We start from the raw sequence: 23747 nt of genomic DNA, 5'->3' as shown, positions 1-23747 counted from the left end.
AAATAATCATCCTCAGATAATCACTGCTCCTCCACTTACCCAATTGTGATTGACCTGAACCATTTACATTTAAAAATCAATCAAGCCAATTCACAGAAATTGAAACTCCAGAAGAAAAAAAAGCATGTGAAATATAGTCATGTCCTCTGCAGCTTGAAGCATGTGAAATTAATACTCACGACACAACAATGTCATAACAAGGCCTTTGGTTTTGCCTCTGTGCCAGATTAATCAGAAGCATAATTTGGAAGGATCATAAAGCATATTAGCACCAAAAACATATTTAGAGAAATTATTGGAGAAAATCTAAACTCATTATAAAGACTTTACCTGCTCAAAGCTAAATACAAGGTTTGCCCATTCAACCTCTCGAGTTATTAGCAAGTTGGCCCTTGCAAGTAATGGAGCAATTTTCACCTGTAAAACAAGCACACCATTTAATTATAATCCTTTTGCAGTGTTATGATTCCTACAATTGTAAAGCATCATATGACACTTCAAGTCAAAGCATGAAAAAAATCATATTTCTTAAGTTAGAAATTTTGATATACATGCACAAAGCTCACGGTTTAGACCACAAAGATCTTTATGCGGCTTTAAAGAAGGATGCTGCAGTGTTTCCTCAGCGAGGGGATGCTCTCCTTGTAGGAGATTTCAATGCTAGAACAGAAAATGGGCAAGCTAGTATTTTCAACTACAAAGAAAATTGCAATCCTATTTGACTCACAGAAAAGAGAAAACATCAGTGGCAAAGAGTCTCAGAAGATGTTGAGGGATCCAATCATTTTGGGGAAGAATTGATCACTTTATTTGGAACTTTTGAGTTAATAATTTGCAATGGTTTGGCAGCTTTGGCTAGATGGTCAAAGTGGGGCAATTTCACTTGCAACACTTAAAATGGTGCAAGCATGATAGATTATGCAATTTATTCGCATAGCTTATATGAGAGAATTGGCGGTGTTGTAATCAGGGAACACATGTGGGATCTCAAATCTGATCATCAACCACTGTACATAGATTTGTTGTGGACAGGCAGCTTGGGGCAATAATTCAATCCCCTCAACCATCACTTTCACAGAGCAAAATTAAATTGACTTCAGAAATTGGTAATATCTTCAAGGCTACACTTGAGAGACTTTGTGTGTGGGAGAATGTGCAAGTGCACAATGTTAATAGCCATGTGTCAACAAATCTGATCCATGAGGCTCCTTCAAAGTGCAAAAGAACAAAGAAAAGAAAGTCTGAAACAAACTGTTTTCCAATCAATGTGTAGTTCGATACGGAATGCAAAATGGTTAAGAGGACTCTAAGAGAGTCAAATAAAATAAACCTTGACATAAGAGGTCACAAACAGAATATAAAGATGAAAAAAGCTGATTTTATGTTCACAAGGAGATGAGCTAATTTCCCTAAGCAAAACTAAACCACAAAATATTTTGGAAGGAACTTCAGCCAAGAATGAAACAAACTGAAAATAATATTACAGCCACTCAATGGTTTGATTAGGCTAGGAAACTGTATGGACAAGAAGGTGAGGCAGACCTGCTACCCTTGGTGTAATGTCCCTTCTAGGCGACAGAAGTAGAGTAGCAATTTGGTCTATTACCCGACTACCCATAAGCCAACGGATTGAATACGAAACTTGCGAGGCAGTTGACAAAGTTTAGCAAGGGCTCTGGGAGCCAATTTTGAGCTCCGGACTTTATGTTTCTATTTAATAAGGAAATAACTAAATATTTCCTAATTGAAATTTTAAATAAATTATTGTAAGTGAATATTGTATTCACTTTATTAAATAATTATAATAAGCGAATGATATAAAATTCACTTTAATAAATAAATAATTATAAGTGAATTTAAAATTCTTGTTAAAAATAAAATGATAATAAGTGATGTTATAATCACTTACAAATTAATGAACTATACAAATAAAAATTAAAAATAAAGCCTTTGCTTGATTATTGAAATAAGGCTTTCTTAATTTATAAATAAAACCAAATTATTTATTCATTTGGAAGGCATGGTGGACACAGTTCTTGAGAACCTCATATTGAATTATTTATTAAATGAATTTAATTTGGAAGGCTACAAAATTTATAACAAAGAAAGAATATTATTAATCCTCACTGTAAATAGAGGCTTAAATATTCATCAAAAAAAATAGTTTTGCCATGAGTTCATCTATTTCAGGAAGAATCAAAGCTTAACTCCAGTTGAACTGGAGATTGCAGGGCAGTAAAATGAATTTGGAAGAAATAAAACAATGTTTTGGGGCGGCAATTTACATCCTTGAATGGCATCCATTTTGCTGTGAATTCACAAGAGCCTCCAAATGCTCATTTGCAGCAGAACCTATGTTCCCTCAAGTTTTTGGGATGGGTACAACGAGATAGGTTTCCAAAAACGGCAAAAAAAATTGGCGATTTTGGGGATGGGGGAGGACAACTATATATATGTAGGGAAATTTTAAAATATATACTGAAATTTGCAAATATACGTGTCATTCATATGAAACTAAGCGCAAAGCATGTCATTTAAACATTATAGAACCATAAAATACACCAGTTGAATGTCATCTAGGAAATAATAACCAATTTTAGTACTCAATTGTCAATATGCATATCAATAGGAAATAATAACCGATTTCAGTACTCAATTGTCAATATGCATATCAATATGTGAACAAAAATATTTAAATATAAGTTTAGCAATGAAAATATCATAAAAATCTGAAAATCTAAATATGCGGAAAGGCTAGAGGGCTGCCATAAAGCATCAATGTATCATCATCATATTCAACTTCAATATAGAACTAAGAAAACAAAATATAGAAAAATGAAACAAACTGCTCCTCCTATTTTGCCCCTATCATGGTATCAAAATCAAAGTCGTCCTTTCTATCATCCTCCACAAGAAGCGTAGTCTCATCTAATGGAATCCCAACCAATCCTGGTGTTGTCTCATCCTCATCTATCTGGGTCACATCCTTAGGTTCAACATCCCACCACAAAGCTCGAGTCTACCTTTACTCTGGAGTTTGACGATCCGCAAGTCAAAGAGCATGATGCATTGTCACTAGCTTCTCTACTCATTTAAAGGTAAGTTTATTCCTCTTGACGAAGTGGATAGATGAATATGTGGACCAACTCCTCTCTGTAGTTAAGGAACTAGCAACCTATGCAAGGAGGTGAGTGGCAAGTGCTTTTAACTTAGGTATATCTCTCCCATGCCAAGTTCACCATCCAATAGGATCCCTCTATGCCAAAACCACTCTATCCAACTTTGCCTGTCACTTGCCCAAGTTTGGGCCACGAAGGTTGGTGAAGTCAAGGAAATGTGCACGAAGAGTAGAGGCCTCTTGAGCTAAATAAATCTTATCAATGGCTCTTGTGAAGCCATTTAATACCTTGGGATCATCACATGGGAGGCCCTTTCCACCCAATTGTGCGTGCCATTTGGGATTTAGAGCAAGGGCTGCCATATGAAGCAAGGTATTCATCATGTTCCACCTTCGCATCACAATAGGCCTAAGATGCTCCTCATAAAACCTCAATGTAGGATCCTATTTTGCAACAATTCTCTTCATCTTCCCCAACAAGCTGTCAATAGTCTCATATATCTCTCCCAAACTAGGAGCGTCAATATCAGCATATCTAAGGACACTTACAATGGGTGCTATGACAGAGCAAATATATTTGCAAGATGCAAGCAAAAATTATAATCGAAATTTAAAATTTAAAATTTTTAAGACTATTAGTATAAAAATCAGCTACTTACCTCATTGTGGACCACCAACTCTCATCAAAGATCTTTTGTTTCACCACTTTTCCTTCAAAGGACATAGAATTGGACCATCTTCCCCACTCTGGATTCACCACCATCAATTGGAGAGCCGCATGCACCTCAATCATCCTCTCCATCAAAATGAAGTATGTGAAATACCTATAGAGACAATTTTAAATTAAAATAAAGTTAAACATTAATGTTTGAAAACATCACATGTAAGTTTGTAATAATTATAAATAAAAATAAACTTAAAGCAAACCGTAATTAAAATTGACATACCTAGTCTCGACTAGTTTGAGGAACTTCTTAGAGAAGGACCTTAATAGAGCAAGAGAAGTATGGTGGTTGCATATAAACATTTGCCCTTCTCTAGCTTCTAACACCGCCTGTTTCACCCATTCAATCTTCCCTATGTCTTTCAATGCACTGTTCAAGGCATGAACACAACAAGGGGTCCAAAAGATGTGCCTATAAGCACCCTCTATCATCAAACCAGCTGATTTGCGCACAGGTGCAAAATCTGTGATAACCTACATTACACTAGCCGACCCATCCTCCTCTATGGTATCTCTCAAAATGGTTAACTAGAATTCTGCATCATTCTTTCCTGAGCAATCTATGGCTTTCAAAAAATAAGAGTCAGCAGGGGATGTGACAATGATATTGATGAGTGGTCAATGTCTAGCATCGGTCCACTCCATCCATCACAATAGAGTAGCCCACCCTAACCCAAGTATGTTTCATATCCTCAAACAACAAATCAACCCTTGAGTACTCTTCATCTAGAATGGTGGTTTGTAGCTTATGCTCACCAAAGGGTACAAATGAGCGATTCATATTCAATATATATTTCACCATTTGTTTAAAAGAAGTGGAACACGCTGCATGATATGGAATATCATTAGCAACAATGAATCTACCAATGGATGCTTCACACTTTTCCTTTGCATGTGCATTAAACATACTTTCCACTGAACCCTTCTCACCACTTCTCATCTTTCTCTTCCCTCTAGACTCAGTAGGGCTGCCTATGAAATATGCCTAGATGATTGTGACTAAATAGATGGTGATGTCACTGTCAAATTTTGCCCTTTCATTTCAGCCTCTAAGTGCAATCTTTGGCATTTTGATCTCTGTTCATCAGTCAAGTTAGGACAAGCTTTGACTCCATGGCATGCAACACCCTGAAAATGTGACTTCACCTTTGTATAACTGCCCCTAAAATCATCAAGACAAACATGGCAATCCCACACCCTAGTCCCTCCTGAATTCCTTTTATCTTTTGGCCTAGGTGTGACATATAGGAAAAACCCTTTGAAAAATCCTTCATGATGGTGGAAGGGCATTTAAACAAATCAGATTTAGGTTCAGCTCTTTTCCTAGTCCCACTACTAGCAACATCACCCCCAATCACATTTTCTTCCTCATCACTACTACTACTAATACTCTCACTGCTGCTCATTGTGCTTTGTTTTGAGATTTAATTATGCAATGCAAATATAAGCTGAAACAATGAAAAAAAAAATTAAAAATCACTCTTTTCAAGCTGCAAATCTATTTAAAAACTAGAAAATGGAAGCGTAAAGAGTTTCATAATTACTTGGTGCACAAAATGGAAGCTCAAACCCCTGCTCAAGCTCTTGGAAGCAAAAAACTCACCTCCTCTTGCGAAATGAAAACCCCAGCCAGCTGCAACACAATCCAACTTCACTAGCAAAACCAAACAAATGACAAAACAACCATATGTAGTCTCTTTTAACCTTTTAGGGCATTTGGAAGGGTGGGGCCCGCTTGGGCGACCAAGTAGGAAGCAAACATTTTATGTTTTTTTTCTTACTTTTTTTTAATTTTTGCATGGAAAAAATTAAGGATGGTCGGCCGTCCTTGGTACAGTCGAGGGACATACCCCAAGCGTCCCTGAGTACCCGAAATATCTCTTACCTTTTTTGCAATTTAAGGGATGGCAGAGGAACATCCCACACTAGTCCCCCGTCCTAGGGACGTCCCCGTCTCAGAAACTTGGGGTTTTTTGATGTAGAGCAGAACGCATCTAGAGTTTGACAATCCACAGATTCAGTGGGTGGGGCGTGGCTCCCAGCCCATTATTAGCTTGTACCTTGCACATGGAGAGGAATGGGGACACTATAAGAACTGAAATAAAATATCTCTACTTGCTGTCAGGACCCAGCAGCAGAGTTATTATGAGAAATGCAGAGTCTAGAGCATTGCATGTGCCGTGTGTTCATGTAGAAGGCTTTCTACTGGCCATACACCATCAGTTTGGCTCCTCAGCTTGCTAAAGGACAGCGGCAAAAAAAATTGGGGAAAGACTCATAAATTCCAGATCATTTCTGCAGAATACAAGGCCACACAACCAAGGTGTTACCCATAGTGCAGATCTGGAACTTCCATAGCTAGCATATGGCAACCTGTGTAAGCTGATGACACCAATTAAGGAGGGAAGGCGGTTGTTGCAGATTGGAATCACAGTCCATAGAAAGTCGGGAGCAAACCAGTCCTAATATACTTTCCAGTCAGAGTTCTGGAAGCATCATCTCATTAGTTCAGACATTTATACATGCCCAGAATTCTCTAATACAGCTTACGTGTTGATTGGGAGATGCTTAATTTCATCTGCACGCATTCTTTATTGCACTGGTTGCTGGTGTTAGTTATGGAAGGGCAAATTGGGGCAGATTTGGTCCAAATTCTAACCCAGAAGTCAGCGTCTTGGATTCCAACATCAAATATATTGATTGCTTCAACTCTCCAGCACACTTACCTCGCTATTCTATCTGGTATGATCTTCCTGTATTTAGTTCTTGCTATAGATTTGATAAAAACAGTCAAGGCTATCATTCTATCTTCTAAAAAGCTTCTAAAATTTGATCAAGATCTGACTGCCTACAAAAGAAGCTCGACAAATATCAAAAGGAAACAAACAAAAACCTATAGATGAGGATATTCACGTCTTAAACACAAACTCCCATAACAAAGGATCATTCAAGCAGAAGAAAGATGTTTCTCAAGTTCAAAGTTTTAGATGTGATCAATATGGACACTATGTTGATAAGTAGGAGATAATTTCCATAGCAAGTCAAATTGTGATATTGCTATCAGGATTTAACTGTGTAGTTTTTCAGTCAAACTCATTGACCCAAGTTTCAGAAGTAGTGATTCAACACGAATCCATCTCTCATGATAATAAATGGAACACTTAGCACTCAATGGATATAGGCGATGCTTACAAAGGTGAAGCACCGGGACTTCCCAGGATGTCACCCATCCTAGTACTACTCCAGCTTGAGCGCACTTAACTACGGAGTTTCCTCCATGATTAAACCCACTCTACTTGCAACCCCATTTGCAAAACCTTCACCAAGTATTGTGCCTCATGAACCATTTATCAAAAAGCCCTTAAGCTCATCAATTGATAAGTACGAGATAATTTCCATAGCAAGTCAAATTGTGATATTGCTATCAAGATTTAACTGTGTAGTTTTTGAGTCAAACTCATTGACCCAAATTTCATGAGTAGTGATTCAACACAAATCCATCTCTCATGATAATAAATGGAACACTTAGCACTCATTCGATCTAGGTGATGCTCACAGAGGTGAAGCACTGGGACTTCCCAAGAGGTCACCCACCCCAATACTACTCCAACTTGAGTGCGCTACTACACAATAAAATCCTGATAGCAATATCACAATTTGACTTGTTGTGGAAATTATCTCCTACTTATCAATTAATGAGCTTAAGGGGCTTTCTGATAAATGGTTCATAAGGCAAAACACTTGGTGAAGGTTTTGCAGATGCGGTTGCAAGCAGAGTGGGTTTAACCATGGAGGAAACTCTGTAGTTAAGCGCGCTCAAGCCGGAGTAGTATTGGGATGGGTGACCTCCCGAGAAGTCCCAGTGCTTCACCTCTGTGAACATTGCCTAGATCCAATGAGTGCTAAGTGTTCCATTTATTATCATGAAAGATGGATTCGTGTTGAATCACTACTCATGAAATTTGGGTTGATGAGTCTGACTCAAAAACTACACAGTTAAATCTTGATAGCAATATCACAGTTTGACTTGCTATGGAGATTATCTCCTACTTATCAATTGATGAGCTTAAGGGGCTTTCTAATAAATGGTTCATAAGGCACAACACTTGGTGAAGGTTTTGTAAATAGGGTTGCAAGCAGAGTGAGTTTAACCATGGAGGAAACTCCGTAGTTAAGTGTGCTCAAGCTGGAGTAGTATAGGATGGGTGACCTCCCAAGAAGTCCTGGTACTTCACCTCTATGAGCATCACCTATCCAATGAGTGCTAAGTGTTCCATTTATTATCACGAAAGATGGATTTGTTGAATCACTACTCATGAAATTTGGGTTAATGAGTTTGACTCAAAAACTACACAATTAAATCCTGATAGCAATATCACAATTGGACACTATTTTGTCAAGTGCCCTAATAGGACAAAGAAACAAGCATCATTTGCTAAGGTTGGAAAACACATGCAAAAGATGACTCTAAGAAGTTTGTCTTCTACTCACCACTATCAAATCATGTATCAAACAAATTTAACACTTAGGTGATTGATAATGGGTCATCAAGGCACATCACAAGATTCATAGAACACCTAGATACTATGGTGGAAGAAACTGATGGAGAAGTAACTATTAGGGATGACTCTACACATCCAATGAAAGGGGTGGGAACTTGCACCATCAAATTGGATAACTAATAAACTGACTAATGTACTATTTGTACCTCAAATTAAGAGAAATCTAGTATCGAATAATTGCCTTAGAAGACAACGGATATAGGGTCCCCTTCATGGATGGGAAGGCTTTGGCATGGCCAAAGAACTCTACATATAAGAAAGTTAACACCATAGGTACAAGGCAAGGATATCTAAACAAGCCCTCATCCATGATATTTCTGACTCGAATGAGATCCGGCATCGAAGGTTAGGACATATGTACTTTCACGCCCTAACCTCCATGGAAAAGTTGGTAATAGGAATGTCCAAACTAAATCACACTCATAGTGGGACATGCAAAGGGTGTGCCTTAGGGAAAAACACTAAGGGAACTATTCAAAATAGTTTGAGCAGAACCAAAAGTATATTCAAATTGATACACTCTGACTTATGTGAACCAATGTCTGCTCCCTCCATGGGAGGGTTCCTATATTATGTAATTTTTGGGGATGACTTCTCTAGAAGACCTGGATCTATTCCTTAAGTGCAAAGAGCCAGAAGAGATCCTTAAAAGGTTAAGAGTTCAAAGCCCTAACAAAAAACTCTTTTGGAAGGAGAATTAAAACACTAAGAACAGACAATGGGAGAGAATACACCTCAGAAATCTTTATGGAATTTTGTGTTAATACCAAGATTAAGAGGGAGTTTACTATACCCTATAATCCTCAACAAAATGGGGTAGGTAAGAGGAAAAATAGAACTATTATAGAGGCTGCCAAATCAATGATGTATGACCAAAATATAGATACCTCATTTTGGGCAGAAGCACCCAAAATAGCTGTTTACATCCAAAACATATATCCCCATTCTAGTGCATGAGCACCCTGACCTCATCAAAATTATGTCTGTCAATTAATTTAAAAATCAATATTGTATTTGGGTCATGATTAATTAATGCCATAAGAGTCCATTTTATTTGTTTAAAAAGTATTCATTGCAAAATTATAAATTTTACAAAGTATACCAACTATGTAACCGATGAATGAGAATGATCATAGTGGTTGAAGGGAATATTGTAATTGCCAAGAATTAATATAAAAAGGTAGAATAACAATAGAGAGAGGGGACAGTTGAGGGAAGTAAAAAATGTGATCGGTAAAGGAACCTCTGGCTGCCAACTTGCAAGATTGACCAAGCCAAGAGACATTGTATCCAGAATTGAAATTAACAGATTTTGTTTTATGTCTAACTTTGCTGACAGTCAAATAGATTTATACAAGAGATAGATTTTGCTTGCATTCGGTTTTTGTTTCTCTCTTTCGTGGCTGGATTTGTGAGTTTATGGATTCAAAGTGGGTTGATATTGTTCTAAAATGATTCCAATAGATTGGTCTTTCCATATTAGTTACAATTCTTTATTCGTGGTATCGGGTCTATGGATTAATTGTTTCACGAGGGGTTATTTGTATATTGATCTGATTCAAGTTAATTATGGGGTTAAACCCATGCTACTATTTCCAGATTTTGATATTTAAATATGCTCGGGTTCATCTTGGTATGATTCTTTGTAAGGGGTTGACTCTATCATACTGAACTACTTTAAGGTTTTGGGGCAATGCGTTTATCAGATTTAGTCTATGATCATCAGACCATGGTATCGGTTCTACAGTGGTAAACAAATTACAAGAATCAATTGAGGTATTGAGAATCAGTTGAGGCATCAATTTTAAATGAACCAATTATGGGTTTTAATGTATCGATATGCATCAGTTATTTGAGCTATTTCTTGACTGAAAATTATTGGGGACTTTTGTTTGAAGTATTGGTATCGGTTTTATCAGGGCCATATGTATGTGGGTCGTTTCAAAAGTTATGATAATAGGGTAGTTAAATATGTTTCAAATTGCACTACTATATATCATATAGTCGAATGATATAGTTTGCCTTCTTTAGTTAATACGCATGTATTACATGTCTCAGCTATCAATTTATGGACTTGGTTAAAACTGGTTCCATCTTCGGGTTGAGTGGGCTTGGTTACTCACATTGCAGATTTAAAGATTGATATCATTTTGTGGTTGTGAATACAAAGATATCGATATATGATAAGAATATTTGTTGTTTCCTTATGGCTCTATTTGTTGCATATTGCTGGACAAGATATGATTGAAGTCAATGGTAGTGGTTCATGTATTGGATACTACGATCCAGTTAAATTTAAGCTTTAGCTACGAATATATTGAATAATAAGTGGAATATGAGTTTTTTATTGGAAAGAATATGAAGTTGCCTCTTCCTGTCATTTTTTGACACTAATAATATTGTGGCTACTCAGATTTTGTATCATTCCAAGATGCTCTACATCACATTCACACCTTGATAACAAAACTCTTGAAGAGGCTTTTACCGGATTAAAACCTGGCATAAGCCACCTAAGGATATTTGGTTGTCCTGTTTATATCTATGTACCTAAAGAGATGATGTCAAAATTAGAGCCTTCTAGAAGGAAGGGAATTTTTGTAGTGTAACAACCCTGCTTGGTTATAGCTTCAAATAACATCAATTTTTCCTCACAAGTTAATGGTTTGACATTTTTTCATCAAACACTTGGCACACAATTCTGTTATTTCTGTTTATATGATATCCAGAATGTATTTGCTTTTTGCTGCAATTTTCACAAGGAGTATAAATACAAGCAGCAAAATGACATTGCCAAATGGACTTTGCACTCGCAAGTATTGTATTTACCAGTTCTGATTTTTGTAACAGTTCATTCTGCATATCTATGTAATTTGAACCATAAAACAACTCTAATTTATGCAAATTGAATTGATGAAAATTGATAAAACTTGAAAGTAAATTCAATACAAATTCAAATGACAGACTAGGAACCTGTTGCTTGTATTGAATTTCCAGCTTGCCCAGCCACAGTGTACAACACTGGAATTAGTAATGTTGGCTGTAGACTTCCCTAGATTCGATTTGCAAGGGTTCCCAATGAGATTGTAACCCTCACACAGTCCTCGCAACAAATTGCAGGCCATTTCTTTCGCTACATCAGCCTCTATGATGAATTGCAGCCTCCCAGTGTTGCAATGGCCTGCCCAGAATGTAGATCGCAGAGCAATAATATAAATCGTGGGCCAAGGAAAGTGATGCAGGATCCTTGATATTAAACGCAAGCTGTCATAGAGTGGTCACAAGTATATTTTGAAGCCCACACTGCTTGTAATGACTCACACAGCCCTCCTAACTTGTCCACAGCCCAATAAATAAACGCAGGTAATGTCCAGAATCCAAAATCTTGCTTATCAAAGTCAATGGCAATCACACAAATATCCAATGTTAAGATCAATGGAGATCGCAGGTGACAATTGTTTATATTGGCAATTCTCTCCAAACCCAAACAGCAGTAATTTGCAATTACAATTCCCAGAATAATTTCTAGACTTCACAACTCTCAGCCAAATTCAAGCTAATAACAAATAATGACTTCCAGCAAAAGTAAGAACAATAAGAAGGCAAAATAACTTTTCAAAATAAATTCACAATACCTCAGTTGTGAATTGCTAGGCATGTCTTAGAATTTCAGACCAAACCCTTATACCTCAGCAAGGGCACAAAAACTTCAGATTCAAAAATGTCACAAAGACAACAAGAGCAAAATAAGATAATCAAATAATCGGATGAATTTTCCAATGAAATGAGCTCATATTTATAATCCCTTGTTGACAAAAGTTTTAAAAGAGCTCAACTTCATAAACTCTGAAAGTTTCCCAAAAGAACTCAGCACTTGAAACTTTCCAACACAACTCTTTTAGTAATATCTCTTAATATCTATAATAACGTAACTTTAATAATTAATTAATAAGTAAGAGCTCATGCAATTAATTACCACATCCATTGTAGGTGACGACCAGCTGCCAAAGCCACCCACTACACTACTAAAAATAGGCTTACTAAAAATAGTAAATCTGCAACTAAGACCCCCAAATCACCTTGTTATCTACGAGGGTCACTGTGATGAGCTAACTCCATTAACTGTGCAGACTCACCAAAAACGGGGACTTTACATGTAGGCTATAGTGAAACCTCAAAAGCCTACAAGATATACATACCTTGACAAAGAGAAATAGAACTGAGCAGAGATGTCATCTTTGAGGAAGACATTGCCTTCAAAAGGGCAAAGAGCTCTAATGAGTTAGAAATTCAGGATTCATTTAAAGATATGAAGGAGGACCTTACTCCTGAGTTTCAAAGGGAGTACCCAAAAGAAACCATAAATGAAAACCAAACTACTCCTAAGAATCAAAGGGAGTATCAAGAGGAAAATCAAAATAATAACAAGAAAAGACCACTTTGGGCTAGAAAAATGATTGAGGAAGCTGAAAACTTTGCAGCACCCAAAGGAACTTTCGGAGAAAGTTAGAGGCCTAACAAATTTTCAAGTTATGTTTCTTTAATGAGTGAAATCATTAACTCATAACCTACTAGTGTAACAGAAGCTCTCAAACATCAGGTATGGAAAGATGCCATGACAGAAGAGTATCAATCCATTCTGAAAAATGATGTACGTATTACGAAGTAATTGGTAAAATACTTGCTTGTTATTAACAATGATCAATAGGTCAATATATATGTTGTCAAACCTTCAATCTATACCTTGTAAGCTCCTAGCTTAATGAGTGTTTAATGCAATTGTGTTGAAGTCCTAGCCTAGCCAGCCCCTAGGTGACTTTCTTCTCATCAAACATCCTAAGGGCTTTCCCTTTTGCATATTCCCAGGATTTCCCTACTCCGTTGCCTACCTACACCTCTACGCGGGATTCTTGCAATTCTTGTGCGTCTTTGACCTTAGAAGATCTAGGTTTGAGTGGGTTTCTATTTGAACTTTTTCCTGATGAGAAGAAAGTCATATTTGGTTTTGCGTTAATTTCCTTTCTCCAAGGAAGTGTTCTTCCCGGATTTCATCTCATTTTGTTGTCTTTCCGTCGTTGGCAGCCTTCATCACACTGGATTCCGAAGATCAGAATGATAAAGGCATCTTTAGGTATATTTTCAATTGGACAATGATGAGATGATCAAGAAAGCATGTATTTAAGGTTATGGAATTCTCAAAGCAAAGGTTCGAACTCAAAATCTTAAGCCTATACATCAAAGCAGAGTTCCATATGTTCGATTGCTCCTCCTTTGGAAGCGAAACCCTTCATATACCTTTCCGAAGCATTACAAAGAAGAATTTGAAGTCAACGGTTGATTTGATGTTACAAAGAGGTAAATCTATGGTCAACAATCCACCTTAAAGCTCGAATGGAAAAGCAACCAAAATGATGGAAATCCTCCTAATTGCTGAGCCATCCGGAAAGTATAGGTTCCCATGTTGTTTTTCCGCCTAAAGATGTATCCACAAAGCTTTCCTTTCAGAGGTTAAGAAGATGGAGATTTTCAAAGCCATGTCATCTCAAACACGAAGGATATTTTTCGGAGATGCTAATTTAATGCCACTTGTTGGAATAGTTGACCAAGCCTGAGCCCAATGCAAAGGAAATGTTTCACTTAAATATAAAGTGAAAAGGTTGTATCACGGTTTCTCCAAGTCATTGTGTTAAAGTGAAAGAAAAGCCTCGTGCGGAAAAGAAACAAATGAAGTCTCCCAGGTACTAAAGGAGAAGCCTGCATGATGCACTCTCGAATCAAAGAAAATCCATAGCAAAGCTAGGCTTGCAGAGAGATAGTCTATTGCCTTCTTTCCCATGCTTAATGAGTTTAATGCATGATAATGATCCGGATTTCTTAGTAAAACAAGTATCTTTCAGAAAGGTTAACTATAAAGGGGTTCGGAAAAGTAATTAATCTCGCTAGCCCAGGAAATTAAAGTAAGTTTATTTGTTCAGAGTTGCAAGACATTATGTGGGTAGGCTTAATGTCACTTTTAGGACCATTGATCCTCCTAATTAAATGCAAATCCAACTGTTATGCCGTTAGATGTGAGTTATTTCGTTTTTGTGGTGCCAACTTTTGAATTCCCGAATCTATATGATTGGATCTCAGCCGAACAGAGTTCCTCACTTCTTAACAGCTATTTTCTGCAAATTTTTTAAGCTTTTGATCTTTCTATGTGAAATATAAGCAAATGGCAGTCAAATCAACTAAGCATTATCGTCTAGTTGGGCTAGAAAGTGAACTTAAAAACTACACTAATACATCTCTCAAATTCTTTGATCTTGGTGATTTACATAGAAGATTGAATGCTCAACCAATCCAACCAATCACACAAAAGCTAAAGGAGAGCGGATTAGTTGAAGCTGTCAGGTTTCCCATGTCTATGCAAGCACTAGAATTGGTGGAGTGCATCGAAAGGTACAATCCGGAGACAAAGCAAATTTTGTTGCTTGATCAATCTATTCTGCTTTCAGTAAATAGAGAATTGTTTCAGTCTGCCTTCGGAATTCCAATAAAGGAAGAATACAGCGATATTGATTTTGGATCCTCTACATCAATGTTTAATGAAAAGAAAACTCGAAGGAGAGGAGATATACAAAGCACATGGTTCCAGACTCCTTGAAGTAAGAAAAGCAAAATGCTAGGGACTCTCTTTGGAACTAATCTAAAGAGGGAAATTGTGGATATCTTGGCTCTGTTGCTAAGATTAAAAGGGAAAGGAGGCAGTCCTGGATTTCATAGAGCGCTACTTTTTCTTGGTTCAAACCATTTGTGTTGATGAATTGCAAATTGACTGGGCTCGTATAATCTATGATGAGCTTGCCTCGTGGCTTAATTCAGCTAAGGCATTTAAACAATTCCATATGTCTTCCTATCTAATATATGCCTTAGCCACACATCATTTATGGCCTGGTTTGCCTTGTGTTCAAGATTTCAATGAGAATACCAAGGTGTATGAATTCTATCCATCTCGGCAACTAGAAAAGAGCTTTGAGGAATATGTGAAGGTGAACGATACCTTTACCATGAAGCTATGCTGGGAATTACAAGGATGCCCCGAGTAGAGGTTTTCACCTGAAGCCATATCCGCAATAAGCCAATTCGAATGTTGTTTTATTCAATTTCCATCTCTCTCCTACATCAGGATTGGTGCATTCGATGGATTTCCAAAGAGACTCCCCAGGTATCCAAAGGATAAGGTAGTTTTTGTTGAATTATGTAGACAGATATTAGAGGTTAACACCTTATGCTCTAATGTGACTTATGTAGACAAATATTAGAGGTTAACACCTTATGATCATCTTAAGCTTAGGTATGCTCATAGGCATGTTCCAAATATAGAAGACTATTGGGCCGGATGCCATAATGACTACCAAACCAGAGAGAAATATTGGTCTAGATTGACAATTGATGAGATTAAATCGTATAATGATAAGGTTGATGTTAGTGATATTACAGATAATGGTTCCTACATGAGGCCCACTACCTATGACAAGATCAAGGACACTCCCATAGTGTCAATTCTGCCTAATGGTCCTATGATTGATGCAATGGAAGTCCTGATGGATGGTATCATTAAGACAACACATAAATGGGTAAAATGGACCAAAGCAAGGAAAAAGAGAACTAGAGCCACAAGTTTAGCTAGTGGAGTAGCATCTAGAGCAGCATGGTCCCCATCAGCAGTCACTTCCACTACTATAGCAACATCAACATCAATTGGACCAACACAATCCATTGGCAGAGGAGAAGACCAACTTCCTAAGAAGAACATTCAAGTCCCTCCAACCTGTGGAGGAGGATCTCTGCCAAACACCGGAAAAGTTGGAGATGAAGATGCAAAGAAAGATAAATAGAAGGAGAAATCAATAGTCATGGTTTCCTCCCTAGTGCCAATCATCAATCTTGATGTGACAACAATCCTTTGGACAATAAACTCTTTGATCCATCATCCCTGCAATCCGCAACTAATATCCTTTCAACTGAATCTTGGTTGGAAGAGACTACTGATAGAAAGAAAAGGAGATACGAGGAAAGTGCTCCATCAATAGATCTAATTGTACAAGCAACCCAACCCCAGCCAATGTCGAAGAAGGCAAAGAAACAGAAGACCCTAGCAACATTGTCAACTGATGCAACTACTGGACACATGCTTGTGGAGATTGCAGATACTCAGAAGGAGGGTAGGTTTCATGAGTTAACTCCAAATGATTTCCAAATAAGAACTGTTGATATGGGTATTCCAATACATGATTCTATGGTCAACATCTAGAAATCAACAAATGTGAAGATTGAAGACAAGTTAGAGGAGTTAAGAACAGAGAAAGAGGTATTGAAGACCTCAAATAAAGAATTAATGAACTACATTAGAGCAGCACTTGGTGATACATTTGTCAGTACTTTTGACCCAAGTGCAAAGGAGAACAAAAATCTATTGACTAAGCTACAACAAGAGAGGTAATTTGGTGAACTTGGTCATGCTTGGATTGAAGAATTGAAGACCCAAGGTCCCTCTCTCATAGTGGACATAGGAAATCTGTTGTTAGACACAGATAAATTGAGAGAGGCAGTGCTAAGTCACCGGACCTCAACGAGGAAGGAATCAGCAAGCTTAACATAGCAATTGGCCCTATTACAAGAGGTCATTGATATGAAGACTAATGTTGTTGTGACAAATGGAATCCTTAAATCACGTCAAGAACCATTGCTTCATTGGAAGCAATCTCTAGAATTTAAAGTTGAAAACTTGGTAAAGTCAGAAGAAGAATCAAATGGTGTCTATGATTCAGTAAAAAGGATTGTGGACAGAATATTTGGATATCTGAAGGTTCTACATACTAAATCATGTCACTGATAATAACCAATTGGTAAACATTGAGCGGATGAAGACTAAGTTTCTAGCATTCATTGAAGAAACTACTAATCTAGCAAACTTCCAAGTGGCAAAGATTACAGAGCTCACAGCAGTTGATTGTGTCCTCAAGTGTGCAACAAAGAAGCTCCAATCAAAGGTCTCCAGAGTTGAAGAATTGACAGAGATGCGTGATCATTGGGTTGTCAGTGCTGACAACATCCTTATCCCAAGTGTCAAGGAGCTAAAGAATGTAACTAATGCTATGAAGGCACACAAAGCTAAAGTTATAACTCCACAAAAGAATTGATGCTTTGTTGAAGGCGTTACATTCTTCCCAAAATGAATTTATTGCAATATGTGACAAGAGTTTCCCCCTCTCTCTCTCTCTCTCTCTCTCTCTCTCTCTCTCTCTCTCTCTCTCTCTCTCTCTCTCTCTCTCTCTGATTTTGTAGCCAAATCTGGCATTCTCCTTGAAGGCATGTTTTGTAATGGATGACTGACTAGTCAATCCTAGTTTTAGATACATCTGCCAGAGATACTTTGTATTGTAATCATGAAATGTAATTGCCCAAAATTGAAGGGCCTATAAATGTAATTCTTGATGAAGTGAAGGAGATCAAAAAGAACTGTTGTGAACAAACCCCTATAGCTTTGACTATTGTGTGAGAATCTGTGTCTACACTTCAATTTGGCTATTCAAGTTAGCATAGTTTAGTTCTGTATAGTTCTTTGGAATGAATTGTGTTGTTAATGAAAACTTGGGGACTGAAAATAAACTTTGTGTTATTACTTTCCCTATAGTGATTTCACTATCATTTACAGTATTATTCCATTTCCTTTGTTCTATACAAACTAGTTTCATGTGCATTTTCATCGCTCTATGAGGAAGTTGTGGGATATGACTGATGAAAGTTGTTAAGTTAGAAGCAATCTATTGTTGTGGAATCTCAAAAATTTGGACAATTTGTAGGTTGTTTAGTTAATCACATTTCCTTTTCTTATGCAGTGTGCATCAGTAATTAAGCTTGTATAGTTGCATCAGGCATTTGGTAGTCAGATTAGATTGCATGTAGGAGTTAGAAGAACTTTAAAGTGACTCATATACATTCATGGTCGTGGAGGTTGAGTCATCATCAAAGATTCCCTTGGGTTGCCTAAAGTTTTGGGCAATCTAGTTATATCCTCTTTTGCTATCTAGTTAAGAGCATACCCCTAAATTCTTTGATCCACTAAAAACATCATTCATTGCAGAGCATTGCATATAAGGGAGTTGTACCTTTCAATTCAGAGGTCCTTGATAGAATACCTACATTGACCCATTCTGTTGGTTTCAGCTTAATATTCCACCACATTGGGCATGTTAAGAGTCAAGGTATAAACCAAATTTAGGGAAGACAAACTATTAACCAACAATATACAAATGAATAAATGATGTTTCCTTAGCAAACGATAGTAAAGAATAGAAACTTTCTTTTCTAGCTAACAACTAACTAAATATTAGAAACATTCTAATATTTACAATAGATTACAAAACAAATAACCATTAAAAAATAATAGACAATAATAAAAGCCATCTATTATCATAATACCCTCCTTTAATTGTTAATCTATTCACTACACCAAGTTGCCCTCTGAATTTGACAAACTTATCTAGACCAAGAGGCTTGGTGAAAGGTTTGCAATCTGATCCACTGTCTTAACTAAGATGACCATTTAAGAAAAATTAGAATATTCTAACACCCTCCCTTAATGGTCATTGTCTAACTATTGTCTTTTGGTCACAAATTCTTCAAAACATTTTGTTGCTGCTAAGATCCTCCCTAGATCTACAAAATGTTAATGGCTAAGAAGCCAAAATTTGTCCAAAAATTTACAGAGAAGGGTGCCCCCTTCTTCAAAATGCTCTGCAAACTAAGACAAGACCAAAAATCATCATAAAATATCCAACCTGATGTTGGATAACGGAGCTGGTCTTCCTTGGAGACAAAGACAAACACTGAGAACAACAAGCACGATTTTGAGGAAAAATTGATAAACCCTCCAAACTTTGGAGATGAACATGACACCCCAAAACAAACTGCAAAAAGGCACAATTTTTTAGGAGAAAAATCGGAAAAACCAAACACGATTTTTGAGATGAAAAATCAATCAAAACCAGCATGATTTTTGAGGTGAAAAATCAATCAAAACTAGACAATACAAAGCTTCATTTTTTAAGAAAAACGGTAAAACCCACCGGATAGTTTTTGAGGAAAATATTATAAACCCACCAAGGAATCCCACACAACTTTTCAAATTCTGAATCAGAAATTTTTAAGGGAAAAATTATGAAAACCCATCAGAATTTTTTTTAACGGAAAAAATTATGAAAACCCACCAGAATTTTTAAGGGAGGTGAACCACAAGACTTTGCATTGTAAACCAGCACATGCAAGTACATGCAACAAACACGCAAGTACATGCAACCCTCAACCAACAAATCACAGGATTAAAACCCTTAACCAGGCTTGCAATTTCCAACAAAAAATCTTCAAAGGCTAACCACAAAAGTTTCATAAAATACCTCTAACAATTTTTATTTCTAAAAATCAAAAAACAAATTTCTTGAAAAAAATCTAGATTAGAAGAGGCTCGAATTTTCCTTAAAAATGTGTCTAATTTTATGAAATCTCATCGACCTACTCTAATACCATATTACAAAGTAATTGGTAAAATACTTGCTTGTTATTAACATTGAGCAATAGATCAATATAAACAAATGAATAAACGATGTTTCCTTAGGAAATGATTGTAAAGAATAGAAACTTTCTATTTTAGCTAACTAAATATTAGAAACATTCTAACATTTACAATAGATTATAAAATAGATAACCATTAAATAATGATAGACAATAATAGAAGCTATCTATTATCATAATAGTATAGGATATAGTTCCTAGACCTAAGAGAATCAGTTGTCTCTTCCAAATGGCTCTTCAAAATCAAACGTGGTAGTATAGAAAAACACAAAGCACATTTTGTTACCAAAGGATTCTCTCAAAAGGAAGGTATTGATTACGAGGAGACATCTGCACCTGTTGCCCGATACACTTATGTTAGAGCAATTATAGCTATTGCAGCAGCTAAAGGTTGGAATGTTCACCAGATGGATGTGAGAATTGCATTCTTGAACAAGACTATCGAAGAAGTCTATTTAGAACAACCTAAAGGTTTTATGATTCATAATGCAACCTCACATGTATGCAAATCGAAGAAAGCCCTATATGGACTTCAACAAGCTCCTTGAGCCTAGTATGAAAGGATCAACAACTATCTTATGGGACTAAGGTTTACAAAGAATGATAAATACCCAAATCTCTATTTTAAAAATTTTAAAGGTGATATGTTAATACTAATCCTATATAATGATGCTATTACAGGGGAAGATCACTTTTATTGTCCAATGTAAGGAATGGCCTCAGAATTCGACATGGACTTGGGCATTTTACACTACTTCCTTGGTTTGGAACTCTAGCAGAAATTTGATAGTATTCATCTAATTCAAGGAATCTACTATTGATAATCTAAAGAGATTTGGTATGTTAAGTTGTAGACCAATGTCTACACCCATGGAAACCAACTTAAATATGTTGAAAGAAACAGTAGCAGAATCTAGATTTGCAGGTCCTACTCTTTATAGACATATAATTGGATCACTGATGTACCTAGTTAACACTCGACTAGATATGTGCTAAGCAATGAATGCTTTGAGTCAGTTTATGTGCAAACCATGAGAGATACATCTCGTTGCTGCAAAACATATGTTGAGGTACCTTCAAGGTACTACTCGATATGGTCTCAAATATGGAAAAGTTGAACTAGATCTACATGGATACTCTAATTCAAATTGGGTTGGAAGTGTGACTGATCGGAAAAGCACATCAGAATGTTGTTTCAGTTTGGGATCAACTATGATTTCTTGGATATGTAAGAAACAATTGTCAATAGCACAAAGTTCGACAAAAGCCAAGTACATTGCAGCCTCTATGGGAGCAAGAGAAGCAGTATGGCTTCGAGAGTTTATTGTGGAATCATTTGGTGAGCCACTGAAACCTATTGCTATCCATTGCGATAATCAATGTTGTATTAAGCTCTCAATGAATCCAGTATTCCATGATCGATTAAAGAATATAGAGATTCCTTACCATTATGTGAGAGATATGATAGAAAGGAACATGATCCAGGTGGAGTATATAAGTACAAGCAATCAAATAGCAAACATTCTCACCAAGTCTCTCTCCAAAGTTAAAGTTGAACATTTCAGGAAGAAACTTGGTATGGTTGAAATGTAGTTTATTGAGATTAAGTCTCAAAATTGTTTATTTGTAATAATATAAAAGATGTTTAATGTGTAAACTCTTTTTTCTCATACGTGTGACTCTATGACTTTATGGGCCTCCCTATGTACATTATTGAAAGGCGATGATCTTTTTTAATAATATACACTTGTATCTAACATTGTAAGGTGACAACTTTACAATTATTAGTTCTCTATCATGATGAATATCATATGACTTGATATTCATGTACATGTCATTATAGTATCTCTTGGACATTTTGATAGATATCATGAGACTTGATATCAGTTGCAGATCATTATGTTTTTATGAGATAATCATGGTGTATATTATGTTACGTGATATCCATGGATATCCCAAGATTCGTTGTGGTATGCATCAAGAGATGTGATGTCAGTGCATATATCATAACATGAATATATATATATATATGAAGAATGTCATGTGACTTGATATTATTGAGCATATTATATCCTCAAGTATCACAAGTTAGGTGATATCTCTTTTCACAATATATGAGCCTGTTGTGATTTACATATACTTAGTTAGATCCTTATATTTCCTAGCTAAGAGGGAGTGTTAACATATGATAGTTATGGTCAGATATTCAAATGATAATCTGAATTATTTGCATACTATTAAATCTCAAGTATATTATTAAATCTGTTCTGGCAGATTACTAATTAGTAATTTGTCAAAATAATCATTTGATGTTCTTTGTATTAATGAGATGCAAGAATTGAATGCTGTTAAGACTGATTATACTCCCCCTGATCAGCGATCTCATAAGAGTGATTATTGTTAAGGAAAATTGTTATTTAAACCTTGATTAGTGATTTGGTATGTTTAATAGATCTGAACTGGTGCAATTTAAGAGACTTATCCTGAATGGACATGTCTCCACCATGTAGAGACTTGTCCATTCATGGACATGTCAGCTCATAGAGATATATATCTGACTTAATCAATCTGCCAAATAGATATGGAAATCTATCAATACTCTATTCTAAGAGCAGATCAACCATTACAAGTAATAATCAGAATTTAATATTCAGTATTTCTAAATAATGAATATACAGTAAAGTTGGTGATTAATTCAAATCTTCATACTCAGATCTGAAACTGCTATTCCTAGTTAAAGAATATTAATAATTAATAATTATACAATTTTGTATTCAAACCTATCTAATCTAATATAAATTTAAAATGTTTTTATGAAACTGTGTGACATTCCAATCTTAACTCATGCTTTTAGGCTTCATAAATGTGTGTGCGTATAATATATATGTGTGTGTGTGTGTGTGCGCGCGCGCACTCTATTCTAAGAGCAGATCAACCATTACAAGTAATAATCAGAATTTAATATTTAGTATTTCTAAATAATGAATATAAAGTAAAGTTAAAGATTAACTCAAACCTTCATACTCAGATCTGAAACTGCTAGTCCTAGTTAAAGACTCTATTCTAAGAGCAGATCAACCATTACAAGTAATAATCAGAATTTAATATTTAGTATTTCTAAATAATGAATATAAAGTAAAGTTAAAGATTAACTCAAACCTTCATACTCAGATCTGAAACTGCTAGTCCTAGTTAAAGAAGATTAATAATTATACAATTTTGTATTCAAACCTATCTAATCTCATATAAATTTTTAAAAAATTTATAGAGTTGTGCGACATTCCAATCTTATAAATATATATAATTTTTACATGTTTTTGTACTAACAAACCCAAACCAATTTTCTAAATTTTGTCATACCAGCTAACCGGTTCTTCGAACCCAAACCGAAACCGGCATCCTAGTTTCTATATATAAGCCATTCTTATTAAAGAGAAAAATCCCAGCAAAGTGGGACAAACTAGAGCAAAATGTCCTCTTAGTTAACCAGTGTGCTTTTTTTTTATTGATATTCACATCTCTGTCAAAGAACATGTATAAGAAGACCAAAATAAAATAAGATTCACAGAACAGAACCCAAATTTTTAATAAGTCCTTAGTCATCAAACTTAACCTGAAATAATGTCAATGATTCGATCTGCACAATAAATTGTAAAATTTGCAGTTTATAGCATTTTAATTATTAATATTTACAGTTAAATACATCAGATTCCAGAACAAAAAGAAGGTG

At 36.0% G+C, this 23747-nt stretch overlaps 1 protein-coding gene across 5 annotated transcripts in view; it reads right to left on the bottom strand.

Annotated features, from left to right (window-relative positions):
* The window catches only part of LOC149575327 (scramblase-like protein), a 122337-nt gene that overhangs the window by 80318 nt on the left and 18272 nt on the right, over positions 1 to 23747 (bottom strand). For all 5 annotated transcript variants that reach the window (XM_089815102.1, XM_089815103.1, XM_089815099.1 and 2 more), the window contains exon 3: positions 331 to 417. In XM_089815102.1, the coding sequence (XP_089671228.1) occupies positions 331 to 417 (87 nt within the window). The remainder of the gene's footprint in view (positions 1 to 330; positions 418 to 23747) is intronic.

This window comes from Cupressus sempervirens, chromosome 2, assembly GCF_028749045.1.
Source record: "Cupressus sempervirens isolate cs-2001-9-10 chromosome 2, ASM2874904v1, whole genome shotgun sequence".
Taxonomy (NCBI): Eukaryota; Viridiplantae; Streptophyta; class Pinopsida; order Cupressales; family Cupressaceae; genus Cupressus; species Cupressus sempervirens.
This window is presented reverse-complemented; position numbering and strand designations above follow the sequence as displayed.